General features: G+C 38.2%; 1 protein-coding gene across 3 annotated transcripts; it reads left to right on the top strand.

The window, feature by feature from the left end:
- Nucleotides 1-1,960: 1,960 nt before the first annotated feature.
- On the top strand, nucleotides 1,961-18,187 carry cracdla (cracd like a). Of its 3 annotated transcripts, XM_038289682.1 has the most exons (15): nucleotides 1,964-2,200; nucleotides 4,284-4,319; nucleotides 4,422-4,480; nucleotides 4,610-4,754; nucleotides 4,844-4,976; nucleotides 5,072-5,215; nucleotides 6,684-6,932; nucleotides 7,023-8,124; nucleotides 9,678-10,582; nucleotides 10,803-10,920; nucleotides 11,738-11,844; nucleotides 12,068-12,185; nucleotides 14,891-14,997; nucleotides 15,245-15,362; nucleotides 17,019-18,187. In XM_038289682.1, exons 3-15 carry the CDS (start codon nucleotides 4,432-4,434, stop codon nucleotides 17,207-17,209), a joined length of 3,486 nt encoding a protein of 1,161 aa, XP_038145610.1. In that variant the 5' UTR covers nucleotides 1,964-2,200; nucleotides 4,284-4,319; nucleotides 4,422-4,431; the 3' UTR covers nucleotides 17,210-18,187. The 3 variants fall into 3 exon arrangements, with proteins under 3 accessions (XP_038145611.1, XP_038145610.1, XP_038145609.1); XM_038289681.1 differs by lacking the exon at nucleotides 4,284-4,319; XM_038289683.1 differs by lacking the exons at nucleotides 4,284-4,319; nucleotides 10,803-10,920; nucleotides 11,738-11,844; nucleotides 12,068-12,185; nucleotides 14,891-14,997 and having other exon boundaries at nucleotides 1,961-2,200.
- Nucleotides 18,188-18,222: the final 35 nt, after the last annotated feature.

The following is an 18,222-nucleotide window of genomic DNA, read 5'->3' as shown; positions in this document are numbered from 1 at the left end:
AAACGCATTTCGTATTGATTGATTTCCAGTTTAAAATTTTGTGCACGACATTCTAGTAATGAAACGTTCCCACGTGGTTTGGCAGCGGCTTGGTTTGGATGGCAGTGGCTGCATAATGTGGAACAGACTGATCATATTTTCTGTTTTGTTTGTCTGAAAGCAGTCAGAAAAAAAAAATCATACCTAGAGACAAATTTAAGAAAGATAACCCCTTCATGGCTGCCGGTTTTCCCAATTAGCTTTAAGCCACTCAACATTTTTTTTATTGGGAAGTTTAATTATTAGCGCAGTAGTGAATCTCAAAAGTAAAAAAAAAAAAAATTCATAATTTTTATCCAGTTAAGAAAAACGATTAAGCATGATTTTATTGACCTAATCTCAAGCTTATAATTCCAGCTGTTCATCCGATTGGGACCACATTACATGGACTTGATCAGCCGCTTGATCTGCCTAACATCTCAATTAAGCTATGTCATGCTTTATTGTTGAGTTACATGGAATATTAGATATAAAAATCATTTAATTGAAGGGTGATCTTATGAATAAAATCCAATATTGAATTAAAAATCTAAATAATACCATGGTCACCAGAAAGCTCTATTACCTTCACATCTTAAAAGTTAAAAATGGACCAATAAGTTGTTTTTTTAAAGGTAGAGGCTCACAGGAAACATTGCCATTTTTGCAAATATAAACACTGATATTATTAGATGGATTGATAATTCAAGTAAAAAACATCTTATTTTACTAAATCAAATATCTGTGGATTGTAAAAATTTCCATGCTAAACTCCCTGTTGGAAAACCAGTCTTTGGTGAAGTAAATCATTCTGGAACCAGTCCTACAGTTGAAATCACACTTGTTGTAACAACATACGCTGGTTGGAGCAAATGAAAGAAGACTAGACCCAATGCAACTCACATGCATTCACATAAATCTGTGATCGGATTATCTATCAGCGTTAATCTCGATATGCATGGTCCTCATCTGGGTTCAAAGATGAAGAAATCATAATCCACAAGGAAACCCTGAACCAGAGATTATAGTAAGCAGTAAATAAGGTCAGTTTCACCCTGTTTGCAGAGACTAAAATAGCCTCTGTTAAATAGACAGACAGGGCCATAATCATACAGCTAGATCCAGGCTCTGTTTCTGATGTCACTGTGGACTCAACACTCTTCATGCTGTTGGTTTGTCACTTGTGAAGTGGTTGAATTTACCCCTCCTGCTGTCCCTCACATATGCTTAGTGGCTGAGGGAGTGATATTTTTTTCCTGCTTACAAGTAAAAGAAAAGTGTAACAAAAAATGTCTGGCGCTTGATGTTCAAATGGAGTTGTTCCTCCCCACTGTTACCCCAACTTGGTCAGAATTAGCCAAACAGATAAATCCATACCAACTTATTTGTATTAGATAATTATTATGTGTTGCAATATAACTGAAAAGGGACCTTAAAATATTATTAGATTGCTTTATAGCTTGTTGCTTTATGAATAAACTTAACCTGTACCCCTTTTTTATATTTAGGATTCCTTAAGCTATTCTATACTGTTTATCACACTCATGTGGACTGTTTGTCTTAAAGTGCAAAATAGAAGGAATAACTTTTACGTATTTGTTTTTACCCATTAAAAACATCTTGACAATTTTTATTAAATATATCAGATCACTAATTGAAATGATTTAATACATTTTGCCCTGGTCTTGCCCCTGTATTCGTCTGGGAGAGCGACTGACCCAGTGTGGTCTGTAAGCAATCTCATGAGCCATGATTCCTGCATGCATGCCCTCTTTCCAACTGGACTTTTTATTTTTTTTATCCTCTACTCTCTTTTCTGGGCCTAAAAATCAGGTTAGCGTTTTATAAGGAGCTTAGCGCAGAGGGCCACAGTGTGCCACTAATGTAATGGAGTATCCCTCCCTCTCCCTCTCTCTCACACACATTCTCATCTGTCCTCTTTTCTCTTTGTGCATTTGCTTATCCTGTCATGCTGTGACCTTCTCCCTTTGTGATCCATTCTTTCTTTCCTCCCAGCCTGTTTTTTTTTCCACTTCCCTCGCTCCTTTGCCTCTGCTTCTGCAGATGTGGACAAATTTCAGCCTGAGGGTTAAACATTAGGTCCATCACACGGCTGAAACTCCAGCTGGAGAGGAGGACAAACAGGAGGGAAGTGAAGCCGAGCTGCTGGCTGGGTCGTTTGGTGAGTTTTAGATGGAATGGAGAGGGAATTTTTATGTTGTTGTTGTCTTTTTTTATGTGAAATAATATTTTTGAATGCATTCCAATTAAGCTCTGTAGGATCACTGTGATGCTGTGAAGGTTACAAGAATCCCTGCATTGTCAATAATCCATCAGATTATCCTCTGTTTCCCTGTTGGATGTGGTCAGACTCTAAATGTCGCTTCTTTATTATATGAAGCTTTATTTGAATTGACTTGGAAGCTTAAAGCACAAGGAAACTTTGATTTAGGGTCACTGTTTTTTTCTGGAATTGTCACATGGGTATCATGTGCTTGTATCCCTTTAAGAAGGTGCACTCCATGGGACAAAAAGGTGCCGCATGGACTTTGTATGTTTACCTATAACCCTATCTATCTCTTTTTTTTTTTTTTATCAGCCAGCCAAGCAAGATTATGGTCTGTTGACTCCTTGACAACTGACGCACAAAACAGTTTGAGACACAGACAGAGGCCATAGCTCACACAGACCAAACCCCAGGTTAAATACAGAAATAGACCAAATGCAGAAAGCGGATTGAGCTAAATCCTGTTTCTAATATTATATCTCCCCATCTTTGATCTTAAGGATTCATCGGTTTATAGAAAGCTATTTACAATTTACTATTTTTCTAAACTTTTGCAAGAATGGACATCTAAAAATTGTTATGGTTATTTGCAGTCACTCCGGATTATTTATGTCCCCACATAGTCTATTACTGTGTTATTTAATGTCGGCTTTAAATCCAGCATCATGTATTCAAGGAAACACATCAGACTGGTTAGGGATACAGCTATGGAGGAGTTTAAAGGAGGACTAAAAGACAAAACAATATTCCACGCTTCAAATATCTCCAATCTGTTCAGTGCATCAACAAAAAAAATTGAGTTTGGCACAGATGCAAACTTACCTATAATGCCCTTGTTTGTAATCTGACTGGGAGGCATTAATGAGAGAAGCAGTCATGGTAACACTGGAGGAGCTGTAGAGAAACAACAGGACAGCAGTTGTGCTCTCCTTATGTCTGACCCTTTTTGGAAGATTAACAAGAAGGAATAACGTCCCTAAAGAAAGACATTAAAGGTCCTGCTTGCTTGAAACATTTGTGAAAAAGTTGCTCTGGTCAGATGAGATCTGCATACAAAAACACTATTTATGACAAAACAATGTCCCGGCTTCTCCACCTGAGCACAGCATCCCCACAATGAAACACAGAGATGGACCCATCATGCTGAGGGGTTGCTTTTCTGCAGACGGAGCAGTGAATCTGTTTAGAAAACCTGAAAAAAGTCCTGAAACATATTACTAGATCTATGATGAACAGTTTTAGACCCAAGCATATCAAAGTGTTGGAATGGCCTAGTCATTTGAAGACCCACATATCCTGAGTTTACCAACATTAACAAGCAAAAATGTCTGTCTTTAGATTAGCAAAGCTGGTGGGAAATTACCTATAAAGAGCTGCAGCTAAAGAAGGTTCTAGAAAATCTTCACTTAGGGCAGAGCAATTTTATTATTAAAGATTTGTAGGAAAAAAAAAACAGAATAAAAAACCACGGATGGTTGCTACTTTTTGTTAATCCCAATAAAGTACAGTGATGTTTGAGGTTGTAAAATAAAAAACTAAAAAATCTTGAACAATTACAGATGTTTTAATATATAGAAAATGTTGTTTTTTTCTGTAATTCTAGTCTTAAACAGTAACCACAGATAATAATTAGAGTGCTGCGCCATTAATGATTGACCAAATAAAAAAAAAAATAATGGCTGCAAACTCAGAATCTATGTCTGTAATGATTTCTGCTGCACCTTTACAGATAAGATGCTACCTAAGCTTTAGGGGTAATTATTAGACTGCTTTGATAAAATATTAAATCAGCTCATCTTAATAATGATTGCATTTTGCTGATCAAGACGAGGTGCTCAGCCACTGTTGCTTGGATTACATTAAAGGTTGTTTCTGCTCCTGATAATCAACTCTGTAATAAACCTTTGAACTGTACGCAACATCTGAATCTACGCTTAAGAACAAAGAGCAAACCACTGCTATGTTGGTGCCACTTTAGGAGTGCTTCACCATGAGGCAGCAGCCAGCAAACATGGTATGTCTGGACTAGTTTTGTTTGGCAGGGGTTTTTTGTTTATATCTCCCTTTCATTAAAAACACATTTTGGATTTTTTTTCTTGTTTGTTTTCTTATTAAGGCTCGGACAGATGGAATCTTTCTCTGGGGATAATGAAGAAAGCGCCGAGGAAATTACAAGTGAGATTTTCTCATGTAGAATTTCTTAAAAATGTTAAATTGAAGAGGAAGCAAATGTTTTTTAAAGGACAATAAAATTCTCTATGTATTCAAATCTATCTGAATCTGTCTCTTTTTTTATCTTTGCAGAACGTAAAAGCTCCAAAATCAAGTCTCTAAAAACCCGTTTCTTCAGGAGGGGTAAGAAAACGGGCTCAGAGGCCGATGCCAAGCTCAGCCAGTCGGCCAGTGATATAACAGCTGGAAAAGTACTTGGTTCAGATGAAGATTTAGCGTGAGTGCACCGATGACACAAAAACTTAGCAAATATCACCATCATCATTTCCTATCCTTATTCTCCTAAATCTTCTCTGTGATTTAAAGCTCTCAGGGTACGATGGGATCCAGAGCATTTTCCCACGACAGCATCTTTCTGGCTGATGAGGGCCTTTCAGACCCTGATCCAGTCCGGCTTTCATCTCAGGAGAATGTTCACAGCAAAATTAAATCTCTGCAGGTATGGCTCTTTGTTCTCCTCCTGTTGCTCAAAATCATGAATTTGAGGCAGGATTAATGGATTTAACAGCAACGTCCTTTGCTTCACTATCAAAGATGAAGTTGCAGCTGCAGAAAATGCATTTCGGGCCACCCCCCATGGTTCTACCAATCAGGAGTCCAGAGGAAACCGCTCACAAGTCGGAGCACCTGTCTTTCCAAAGCTGTAATGAAACTTTGGAAGAGGAAAACTTCACAAAGGTAATTCATCATCTCTCTTAAATGAACAAACAAACCAATTCAATAAAAAGGCTTCCTAGAGTTCAAGTTACACACAATGTAGATAAAGAGAGAAAGACATATGCTCAGGATTCTTTTTTAGTCAAAATTATGAAACCTAGAAATGATTAAGTAACGAGAGTGTAAAGATTTAGCAAAGTTGAATCTGACCCTGCTTTGCATCATCTTGCTTCACTAAAACAGAAGACCTTGTTGATGAGAAGCTTAACTGATTCATTTGAACCTTAAAAGTAAAAATCTGCTTAGTCTGAACGATTCTTATACAGTGTCAGTATTAATTAGTGCATAATTGTTAGGGAAGAAAAAGTATTACATACTTTCCTTAACTTTTGCAACGGAAAATCTAAAATAGGCCTGTGCAAATAGGAAAACTCCAAACCTACATAATTGTAAACTCAAAAGTCCCATTGTAACTTTGGAGGACCTCCTGCTATCCACAGCTCAGGTGGGAAAGTCTGTCGATAACAAAACAATTAGTGATGCTCATATCTAACCTTTATGGACATGGGGAGTGGTGGCCTGGTGGTTAGAGCAGTGCGTGTGTGCTCTGAGAAGGTTGCAAGTACTCAGTTCAATCCCCACAGCCTGCACTCTGGGTCCCTGAGCAAGACCCTCAATCACACACTGCTCCCCGGGCGCTGCACAGTGGCAGCCCACTGCTTCCCAAGGGGATGGGTTAAATGCAAAGGTAAATTTCTCCAGTGTGAGATGAATAAAGTTCAATAAATAAAAAAAGAAAGCCCTCAGTGAAGAAAAGCCATAAGGGTTGTTTGTCCTTTGCTTGTTTGTGCTTTTAAAATGTTGCCTCAGTCAAAGGATGAAAAAACAGAAAAAAATAAGTATTTTTCATTTAAGCAAAGGGTTAACTTAGTAAGGAAATGACCACTGTACATGAATCTAAATGAGTTACTCGACTGCAAACATGGCAGTGGCAGCGTCACGCTGTGGAGATGCTGGCACAGGGATAATGGTCAGCGTTAACTGAGCCACAAAGCTAATTAAATATTAATCATTGAACTTTTAGAAGCTGCTAAACTTATAGGACAGAAATGAATCAGAAGACAGAGCTACATTACATGGGTTTAAACATATTTATTTGATAAAATCTAGTCTAGTCTGAGTCCAGAACTAAACCAAATTGGGCTATTCTACTTTTGATAATGGTTAAAATTGCAGCTAAATTTTATTCTGAAAACCATTTATGCAGGTATGCTGAACATGACTGCACACCAACCTTGTCAGAGAAATCACACCATTTAACTTTAAAAAGAGACATTTTAGAAAGCTCAGTGATCTAGGTATTTTTTACAAGGTATCATAATTGATTAAATATCCTAAATACAACAAAGTTGACCTAAAGGTCAATATTAATTCTGCCATACTATCAAAATATGTAAGACTAATGTTTTTGTTGCCTTTACCCTTTCAGACAAAATCTCAGCCAACCTCTCCTCCAGTCTCACCCGTCTCCAGATTTGCCCAAACAAGATTTCATCCCCCAATTCAGTTTTCTTACTCTGCACCCAACTACTGCTCAACAACTGCTGCTGAGGCCCCGGTAGACTTCAGCGCACCAGCCAAATTCACCGCCTCTTTGGATACATCTGCTGCGCGACACAGGATGTCCATCAAACCGAGAAACCAAAGGGCCACTTCTAAGAGGAAGCCGCCTTCTGGGGTGAGAATCTTCATCAATCCTCACAAAGACAGTGCTAAATGTATACATTCGCTTACAAACTTTTGACATTATTTATCTTTCCCTGTTTAGATTCAATCTGGGTCCCTTTTGCATGATCTCAGAACCACTGATTACTTTGAGCTTGTGCAAGAACAAGAACATGAACAAGAACAGGAGCTTGTTGTTCAACCAGAGGAAACAAAGGAGAAAGAACAGGTCGATCCTTTCCAACTTTCTCCTATAGAATTTGAAGATGTGCCCCCAATTTTATCTGAAGTTGTACCCAAATTACCCAGTCCAACTGTTAGCCTGCAGGACAAGGCCCTTCCTGAGACAGAAGCCCCCCCAGTTCTTCGAGTCAAGCCTTCCAGGCTTCTGGATGTATTGAACAGTAAACGGCCGCACTCCTCCTACATTGAGTCCGAAATAAAGGAGAAAATTGTCAAAGATTTGGAAAGCAAAGTAATGCCCCAAAACAAGAGACATACCTTTATTACCAGTGTGACAGAACTCTCCTCTGACCAGAGCTCACCCTTCAGCTCATTGTTTGAAACCAGGGCATCTCCTGCTCAGCAGCAGCATCTTCAAAAAGAAGAGGACGCCTCAACAAGGTTAAAGAGACCATCCCCAGGATCCGGCTCGTTGTATTTGCCCAGAAACAGAGAGGGAGAAAGACCTCGATCTGGCAGCTTCACGGGAGTCCTAGAAAAGCCTGAAGCCAAGGCTAAAACAACTGAGGAAACAGAAGAGAAAATCCCGAGAGAAAAGGAGGAAGTAAAAATTTTACATCCTATAGGAGACCCCTGTGCTGCAGAAAGAACGGACTCATCTCCCCCATGGGAGAGATATTTTAGCTTTAAAAAAAAAGAACCAGGGACACCAGTGAGAAACGCTACCTTAGACACCAGCCTGGTGGAGGCAGTGAGAGTGGGAAGCACCCAGGAGCTAGTGGATGAAGCCAAGGAGGCAAAAGAGCTTCCAGAGAGTGAAATAAAGACACCATTCGGCGTTAAGCTTCGCTCCACATCGAACTCTTTCAAGCATCGTTCTGAAACAGCTTCTCAGCGCCATTCGGCAACGTTTCTGTCCGATGACCAAGACGATACAAAGAAAACGTCGAACATTTGCGAAAGTTCCAATCAAATGTCTGAAAAGCTACATGCAAACATCAGCTGCTCGCTCAAATCATCAGGTGAGTCTGTCATGATTTATTATCTTAACAGACATACCCATCATTCCTGATGATGGTAAATATTCCTGTTGCATTAAAATAACCCAACACTGAAAAACAAAGCCAATAACAAACCTTTACAAAGCCTATACAAAAAAATTTATCTTAGGAAATGAAGGAATATCTCAGATTCACTTGAGCTCTTTAAAATGGGAAAACAGGAGAACCTATTTAAGTAAGACAGATGTGTACCATATACCATAACTAGAACCGTGAGAACTAAGGCTAAAGGAAACCCAGAATTTTCTTGCTTTGAAGATGAGGGTCAGGGCGATGAATAGAGATGCAAAACCTCATTGTTACTTATATCAACTAATACATTGGGAAACATGCTGCAAAAAGAAAATGTTTTCTGCCAACTTATCCCAAATGAAAACATGAGGGTTTACCACACTCTAATGGGACTTTTTCAGAAGCTATGGTTTGGTCTGATTAATTCCTTAGATACTAATTCTAGTCAATGGCATTAAACCATGGAGTATATATGGAGGAGAATTTATCGGCTGTTCGATCAATCGGCCTTGATTTTTTTTATTTTTGCAGATCGGCGATCAGCTGATACTTAGATGGTAATCCTTTCTTTTCCACCAATCTGATCTACCTCTCTAAAGGTCTTAAGACCAACTTGTATTTAAAGAACTAAAATTGCTTGAAACTAAAACGCTTGGACTCTACCTGCATTAGCCGTGCCAAAATCTGTGGCAACGCTATTTGCCACTGGGTGTTGTGATATCACCATCAGGCGTAGCCAAGCAAGTCACCAGGTGTTGCAAAGCCAGTTGCTACCAGGTTTTATGCTCTCAACTGATGTGAGCTTAACTCAACTAACCCCATCAAGCTTTTGGTCCAACAATTATTCACCAGGTGCAAGGCACCTCAGAAATTTCCTTGGAGAATTTTCTAGTTAACAAGTATTCCTGTATAACAGGCTTTTCCTAATTTATGAAACACATCTGCTTTACTTTAATGGAACATTCTCTTTTCTTTCCCATTTTGAGGAGCATCAGAAATTCTGTTCAAATTACTTTAGGCAAATTCTTTTGTTGGATTTCCACCTGTTAAATGCATATACTCAAAAGAAAGGGTAGATTTTTGTAAAAATTCAGTATTTTATGGCTTTGGAGCCATCTTTACCCCTGAGACGTGAATAGACTTAGAGACTTAAAGACTTCATTTGGGTGTTGAATATTGGTTGTTGTTCTTACAAAAAAACATAAGACTGCAGAAATAGGACAAAAATAAAGATAGCATTTGCAGTGTGATAAGATAAGAGATTTTACTACAGACCAGACACTACATGCACTGTGACATATAGTATGCCTTTAATACTTTTGCATAGTTTTAGTGTGCTAGTTAAACATTGCTTGCTGTGCTGCTGAGTCTTCATAGCAACAACGATTCCACATGGCAAACAATCAATCTAGAGATAAGGCTTCTTGCAATTACACAGGAACTTTGCGCTCGTTAAAATACCACTTGACTAACATATCTAACAGAGTTGTGTCCCTCCTTAGATCAAGCTCCTTTTGGCGTCACCCTTCCAGCAAGGCATAACACTTCATTTGAAGAAAGTCCTCAAACCACCCCCACGGAAGTCCAGCCAACCTCCTCTAACCAAAGGGAAACTGAGCCCGCCCCCCTGGAGCCTCGGCCTAGCCCCCAAACGTCCTCACCTGAGACCTCCTGGATAAGTCTGGCCATGCAAAAGACAAGGAGCTTCCAACATCTTTTTACCAGCAGATTTCAAAGAGATTTTACTGCCGCACCAACTACAGTTTGTCCTAAGACTCAAGAAGAGACAACGCCTCATATGCAGAGTCAGGCTGTAAAGATTCAACAAAACACAACACAGCTGCCGTTGGACCCAATGAAGGACGAATCAGTTCAAAGCGGTTGTCAAGAGCAGGCTGCCAAACCTTTAACAAGGGGGGGGTCAAAGAAGCTGACGCTGATATCTCAGTTTGAGTCATACAGCTCTAAAGACTCTTCAATGTGTCCACAAATAAGCCAAGGTCAGACACAGCCTCAATCAGACGCTCAGACCAGCCCCAGAACAACCCAGTCTCCCTCGCGCTCGTCTCCCCAAATGGGTCTCTCATCTCCATTTACACGAGGGAATGCACCACATTCCTACTTGTCCTCAGTCCAGCAGGAAACCTCCTGGAGCAATAGAGTTCTTCAACCTGTTGTCACCCAGCACAAACCCATACATTCAGCGCTGGAGTCAGAACCTGCAGTCACATCGGCTGCAGCTCCTACTCTAGACTCTGCCTTGGAGAGAAGAGAGAGAGAAGGCAGTGTTCTAAAAGAGAGTCCTTCCCTCGTAAGCAAGCGGGTGCTGTGGACAGGATCAGGGGTCGACAGAGCCCTCTTTCAGGAGAAACGAGGCGACTGTTCAATGTCGCCGTTACTAAAGGAGGTTTGTGGCACTTTGGAGCGTTATCTCTCCTAAAATACATATTTTACAAAAATCTTTTTATGCAACTAGAAACTTAATATGTGTAGTTATACAGAATACATGTATTTGAATTGAGCCTAAATACATTTTTCTACTGAACTGACATTTCATTATTTCTGAAAATTGAAATAAGTCTTTTCCCTTATCCTGAACAAATTTTTTTTTTTTTTATCTTTCTTAGTTGGAACAGAGGAAAACTCAAACACAAATGCAGACCTTGGAGGACTCTGATGCTTTGGCTACACTTTTCCCTTTAAGCAAAGATACAGGGGAGATTAGACAAGGGGCCAAATCAGCAGGTATGCTGATGATACACATCTTTTATAATAACACAGCTCATTGCAAAAGATAATAATTAAATATTTTCAAAACTTTTTCAGTCCAGCCTTTAGACCTTTGTGACAGACCAACACAAAGCAACTCGTAATGAAGTACATTTCCAGTTTGTAGATTTAAAAGGTAGCATAAAAAGCTTATATTAGTATAAACTATATAAATCTAAATGCAGATAATTGAATATGCTTGTATCCAGTGTCCCTGATATAAGTTTGTATCAAGTGAACATCAGTTTGCTCATAAGCTCTGAAAAGCAGCTAATTGCTGTAATTGCAAATTCATAAATATATTCTAAATAGCTTATAACAGAATTCCCTGTGCATCCCACCTAGAACTAAAACCTCAGTATCTAAATAAATCTAAACCCTTCAATTGTTGCCTTGTATGCAGGTTTAGGGTATTTCCTGTAAGAAGGCGAACCTGTTTTTTTTTTTTTTAGAATTACTTCATCCGTCTCTTTTTTACCAGCTGCTAAATGAATATATCCCCAAAGTATGACTCTGTCCCCACATTGCTTCAGTAAGGGGAAGGTGTTCTCAGGGTTCTAAGCACTGGTACTTTTGTGTGACAAATACGGGTTGCAAGCAGGCTAATAACATGCCCTTTTGATCAAATTGAACCAAAAGATCTGTGTGTTTGCTGTGTCCCCCTGCATGGCCTGTGAAAAATTAACTCTATTTACCGATGAGGTCATATCTGATAAAGGTTGAATTGATGGGTTTGTTTAGGGGTATCGATGGCGAGCTGTGCTTTAATGTTTTCCTTTTCTGCTTTTTGTAGAATCAAGCCCCTTTAGGGTTTTAGAAAGGCCTCGTGAGGACAGATGGACCCGCAGGAACGTGGAGTCACCCTCATCCCCGTCTTCAATGTCGCCATTTCTAAAGGAGGTTAGTGGCACTTTGGACAACTATCTCTCCCAAAGAACATATATTACAAAAACATTTTTAAGCAACTAGAAGCTTAGTATAAGGAGTTATATTGAATACAACGTATTTGAATTGAGCCTAAATGCATTTTTGTAGTGAACTAACATTTAATTCTCTCTGAAAATTGAAATACCGGTAAGTCTTTTCCCTTTTTCTGAACAAATATTTTTTTTATCTTTCTTAGTTGGAACAGAGGAAAACTCAACCACAAATGCAGACCTCGGAGGACTCTGATGCTTTGGCTACACTTTCCCCTTTAAGCAAAGATACAGGGGAAATTAGACAAGGGACCAAATCAGCAGGTATGCTGATGATACACATCTTTTATAATAATACAGCTCATTGTAAAAAATATTTTATATATTTTCAAAACTTCTTCAGTCCAGCCTTTAGACCTTTGTAACAGACCAACACAAAGCAACATTTTAGTGCTGTCAGTTTTTCAGGTGGATCTACATCAGAACTTTGACTAGACAATTCAAGCACACCAATAACCTTTGGTCTAAACCTCAGACTGTGCATTTGAACAACATGCAACACATTTCATTTCCATTTAATTCTAGAAGTAAACTTTCCTTTTTGGAAAGATAAACAGAAAGGCGTCTTAAAGCCAGAAAAAAGTGGAAAACATAGAACTTTTCCACCAACCCCAAAAATCCAATATGACTGCCATGTCCAAATAGATAGCATTTAGCTTGTGCTGTGGAATTTTTTTAAGCCTGGTTATTTTAAGTTTTAGCTAACTCCTATAAATTTTCCAACTAGCCTGAAAAAGATTGTTTTATTCTCACTTTCAGATCCAAGTTCTAAAGCCCCTGTCACGCCTTGACGATTTAACCAGTGTATGTTTGACGTCCTAAAATCTTCTAAAACGCTGGCATACGCTGAACTTTCTATGTTTTTTTTTTTCAATTTTGGGCGTGTTTAAAGAGTATTCATAATGAGTCCAAAACTTATGTCAAATGAAAGCCTAACTTATGCATAATGCACAACAGCGTAATGCCGGTGAAATGTCACAATCCAGTATCCTGAGGGGGCAGCAATACACCCGGAGGCACCCGGCATGCATAATAAGATTTCTTTGATTGCGGTATTAATCTAGCTACTGTTTACTAACTGCCAAAATAAAAAAAAAGAATTAATAAATAAATAATAAGACAGAAAGAAGGTTTGCAGTTGTCACAGATTCAGCACCATATCTGCTAGGAAGTTTGTTGGTCGTGGCCGTGGACGCAGGGAGGATCCACCACACTCACCTTCTTGCTCACCCTGTGATGGGGATGAAGCCTGGAGGAGAACTGACGGCTTCCTCCCGTGAACCCCCTTTCACACCAAAACACTGCCAATACGCCATTATACGGCAGCTGTAAATTAGAAACATGTCCAGCGGTCGTCTGGAACACGTCAAATACTCTGATATGCGTTGGAGATAAGTTCTTGATAAGTTACACGTAAGTTATGCATAAGTTTCTCATAGGTTTTGGATAAGCTAGACACCATGACTTATGAGTAACTTACACAATGTGTAACTAACAGTCAGTGACTTATGACTCATGTAATAATAATGAATAATTATTGAACTTTGTTGATCTCATATTGGAGAAATTTACCTCTGCATTTAACCCATCCCCTTGGGATGGGGATGGGTTAAATGCGTGCGGCGCCAGGGGAGCAGTTTGGGGTTAAAGGTCTCACTCAGAGAACCAGAGTGGCAATCTGTGGGAGTGGGGCTTGAACTCAGAACCTCAGTATTGCAACCTCTATGTCCTAACCACTAGGCCACCAATCACCACTCCCACAGCATACGCTGCCATACATCCGAAGATTTTGAGCATGCTCAAAATTTCTTGACGTACTTACCATATGTCGACGTGTGCCATCGTGTTCCAGCATAGTCATAACTTATAGATAACGTACCCACAACTTATGCAACCTATTTCAGCGTTTTTTGCCAGATTTTCATACGTCAGGCAAATGCTGGCTATATCGTCAAGGTGTGACAAAGGCTTAAGTAGAAATCAATGATCCTTCACAGATACTTCCCTGTTCACTGTCAACTGCTGCAGTTTCTGCTATAGGATTAACCTAAAAAAATTCCACTGTCCTTCCCTTAAAATGTGTCTTCAGACATTTGATTTCCAGTTTATGGATTTAAAAGGTAGCATAAATGAACTTGTATTAGTATAAACTATATAAATCTAAATGCAGATAATTGAATATGCTTGTATCCAGTGTCCCTGATATAAGTTTGTATCAAGTGAACATCAGTTTGCTCATAAGCTCTGAAAAGCGGCTAATTCTTGTAATTGCAAATTCATAAATATATTCTAAATAGCTGATAACAAAAACCTGTGCATCCCACCTAGAACTAAACCTCAGTATCTAAATAAATCAAAACCCTTCAATTGTTGCCTTGGCTGCAGGTTTAGGGTATTTCCTGTTAGAAGGTGAATCTGTTTTTTGGAGAATTACTCCATCCCTCTCTTTTTTAGCAGCTGCTAAATGAATGTATCCTGACAGGATGATTCTGTCCCCACCTTGCTTCAGTAAGGGGAAGGTGTTCTCAGGGTTATAAGCACTGGTACTTTTGTGTGACAAATATGGTTTACATGCTGGCTAATAACATGCCCTTTTGATCAAATTGAACCGAAAAATCTGTGTGTTTGCTGTGTCCCCCTGCATGGCCTGTGGAAAATTAACTCTATTTACCGATGAGGTCATATCTGAAAAAGGTTGACTGGATGGTTTTGTTTAGGGGTATCAGAGTAAAGATAACAGAATACAAATACATAAACCACACCTTTCCTGCTCTTAGTCATTTTATTTTTTTAACACTTGTTAATTTCCTTCTACTTTATAGTTCTGCACTGCTTTGTGTCGATTTCATCAAATACATTAATCAAAGTTTATATTAGAAAGATTCAAGGCACTGTAAATGTAGAGATTCATCCTTGATACTGATGATAGCGAGCTGTGCTTTAATGTTTTCCTTTTCTGCTTTTTGTAGAATCAAGCCCCTTTAGGGTTTTAGAAAGGCCTCGTGAGGACAGATGGACCCGCAGGAACGTGGAGTCACCCTCATCCCCGTCTTCAATGTCGCCATTTCTAAAGGAGGTTAGTGGCACTTTGGACAACTATCTCTCCCAAAGAACATATATTACAAAAACATTTTTAAGCAACTAGAAGATTATTCAGTATAACTCCATATGCTTAACTTAGTATATGGAGTTATACTGAATACAATGCATTTGAATTTAACCTAAATACAATTTTGTACTGAACTAATATTTGATTCTTTCTGAAAATTGAAATATTTTTTTTTCCTTTTTTCTGAACAAATATTTTTTTTTTATCTTTTTAGTTGGAACAGAGGAAAACTCAAACACAAATGCAGACCTCGGAGGACTCTGATGCTTTGGCTACACTTTCCCCTTTAAGCAAAGATACAGGGGAGATTAGACAAGGGGCCAAATCAGCAGGTATGCTGATGATACACATCTTTTATAATAACTCAACTCTTTATAAAAGCATTCATCCTTCAATATTTTAAAAACTTCTTTAGTCCAGTCTTTAGCACTTTGTAACAGACCAACACAAAGCAGCACTTAATTTATAGAGGAACAACAAGACATGGTCTTTATGTACTGTATATTTACAACAAAATATCAAAACTGTGACATATATTTTTACTTTGCCCCATTGTGTCAAACTTTTAGAACCTCCTTCACCTGCAATTCATGAAACAAGTCCTCTGAACTCAGTCAAATGACACCTAGAGGGAAAATCAACATTTTAGTGCTGTCAGTTTTCAGGTGGATCTACATCTACTTTGAAAAGAACATTCAAGCACATCAATAACCTTTGGTCTAAACTTCAGACTGTTTATTATAAGTGCATTGAAACAACATGCAACACATTTGTTGGATTATTTTTGTCATTAATTTCCATTTCATGCTATAAGTAAAGTTTCCCATTTAGAAATATAAACAGAAAGGCGTCCTGAAGTCAGAAAAAAAAGTAGAAAACATAGAACTTTTCCACCAATCCCAAAAACCCAATATGACTGCCATGTCCAAATAGATTGCATTTAGCTTGTGCTGTGTATATTTGTAAGCCCAGTTATTGTAAGATTTTTCTAACTCCACAGATCCTTCCCGCTTCACTGTCATCCGCTGGAGTGTCTGATTTAGGATTACCCAAAGAAATCCACTGTCCTTCCCTTAAAATGTGTCTATAGACATTTGATTTCCAGTTTGTAGATTTAAAAGGTAGCATAAAAAGCTTATATTAGTATAAACTATATAAATCTAAATGCAGATAATTGAATATGCTTGTATCCAGTGTCCCTGATATAAGTTTGTATCAAGTGAACATCAGTTTGCTCATAAGCTCTGAAAAGCAGCTAATTGCTGTAATTGCAAATTAATGAATATATTCTAAATAGCTTATAACAGAATTGCCTGTGCATCCCACCTAGAACTAAAACCTCAGTATCTAAATAAATCTAAACCCTTCAATTGTTGCCTTGTATGCAGGTTTAGGGTATTTCCTGTAAGAAGGCGAACCTGTTTTTTTTTTTTTTTAGAATTACTTCATCCGTCTCTTTTTTACCAGCTGCTAAATGAATATATCCCCAAAGTATGACTCTGTCCCCACATTGCTTCAGTAAGGGGAAGGTGTTCTCAGGGTTCTAAGCACTGGTACTTTTGTGTGACAAATATGGGTTGCAAGCAGGCTAATAAAATGCACTTTTGGTCAAATTGAACCAAAAGATCCGTGTGTTTGCTGTGTCCCCCTGCATGGCCTCTGGAATATTAACTCTATTTACCGATAAGGTCTTATCTGAAAAAGGTTGACTGGATGGGTTTGTTTAGGGGTATCAGAGTAAAGATAACAGAATACAAATACCGGTACATAAACCACATCTTTCCTGCTCTTTGTCATTTTATTTTTTTTTAACACTTAATTAATTTACTTCTACTCTATAGTTCTGCACTGCTTTGTGTCATTTTCATCAAATACATAAATCAAAGTTTATATTAGAAAGGTTCAAAGCACTGTAAATGTAGAGATTCATCCTAGATACTGACGATGGCGAGCTGTGCTTTAATGTTTTCCTTTTCTGCTTTTTGTAGAATCAAGCCCCTTTAGGGTTTTAGAAAGGTCTCGTGAGGACAGATGGACCCGCAGGAACGTGGAGTCACCCTCTTCCCCGTCTTCTTTACGCTCTCATTCTTCAGTGCCGAACAGTGACAGCGGCCAACCGTCCTGGATGGAGCTGGCCAAGAGGAAGTCAATGGCTTGGAGTGATAAGAGCATGCACTAAAAAGGGAAGCTGAGAGATTTAAAGTTTCTCGGAAACCGGAACAAGTACTGCTTGAAATGAGAGAATAAGACAAAAGCTGAGTGAAGCTGCCTGGAAGGTGGTTATCAGATGTGGTTTAAAACCCTCCTTTTTATTCAGTCACAATGTTTTATCGTTCTAGAAACAGAAAGAAAGACTGAACAAACTGACATTTCTATATACTCCATCTTTATGATAAGATGTGTTTATGAATAATTTGTAATGATGGCTAACAGATTACTGCTGTAAAATGTTTATGGTAAATAATTAAATTTTCTAAAGTGTCCAAGCTTCTTATTTACAAAGACTAAACAAAAACAAAAAAAATATGAATAAAGTTGTTAGTTTCTATAATGACCTCGAAAAATTAGACTTATAGCTCCACCTACAGGTCAGAAAAAGCTATAAGTATACTTATTCTATTTATTTAAAATAAGAAACATGAACATGGTTAATATATTTCGCTGCTTTATTACTGCTCTATGTGTCATGTGTGGATTCACATAAAATGGTTTTCTCTGAAATCTTAATACAAAAAAGATTATGAGAGGATTATAGGTTTAACTACTATGTTGTATAGATTAAAACACTGCATCATACATGTGCTCAAAACATCTCTAACTTTATATCCCTGAAGAATGTGGTTGAGATTTCAAGAGATCATTAATTATATAATTCTTTATTAGTCAGTTGCATAGTAAATGACAGAATATGTTATCAAACTTATGCAGGAAAGAATGTCTAAAATCTTTTTTTTGCTTTTAATAAGGTACTCACTTTGTTTAACATCCATTTTTCTGTATGCATCAAATGTATTGAGTGACATTTGTGATATGTAACTTCTTTTTTATTTACCAGGTAATTAATACTGTGCAAGAGGAAAACCTTTCCTCTGATAGAGGACAGCCATCAGCGTCATGTCAAAATGTGTGAAGTAAAACAAGCCAAAAAAAACGACAATATTCTATGTCTTAGCTTTGTAAAAAAAAAAATGT

The sequence above is a fragment of the Cyprinodon tularosa genome, unplaced genomic scaffold (assembly GCF_016077235.1).
Source record: "Cyprinodon tularosa strain WSP-4 unplaced genomic scaffold, ASM1607723v1 ctg270, whole genome shotgun sequence".
Classification (NCBI taxonomy): domain Eukaryota; kingdom Metazoa; phylum Chordata; class Actinopteri; order Cyprinodontiformes; family Cyprinodontidae; genus Cyprinodon; species Cyprinodon tularosa.
The sequence above is the reverse complement of the archived record's forward strand: the minus strand, read 5'-3'. Positions and strand labels throughout refer to the sequence as shown.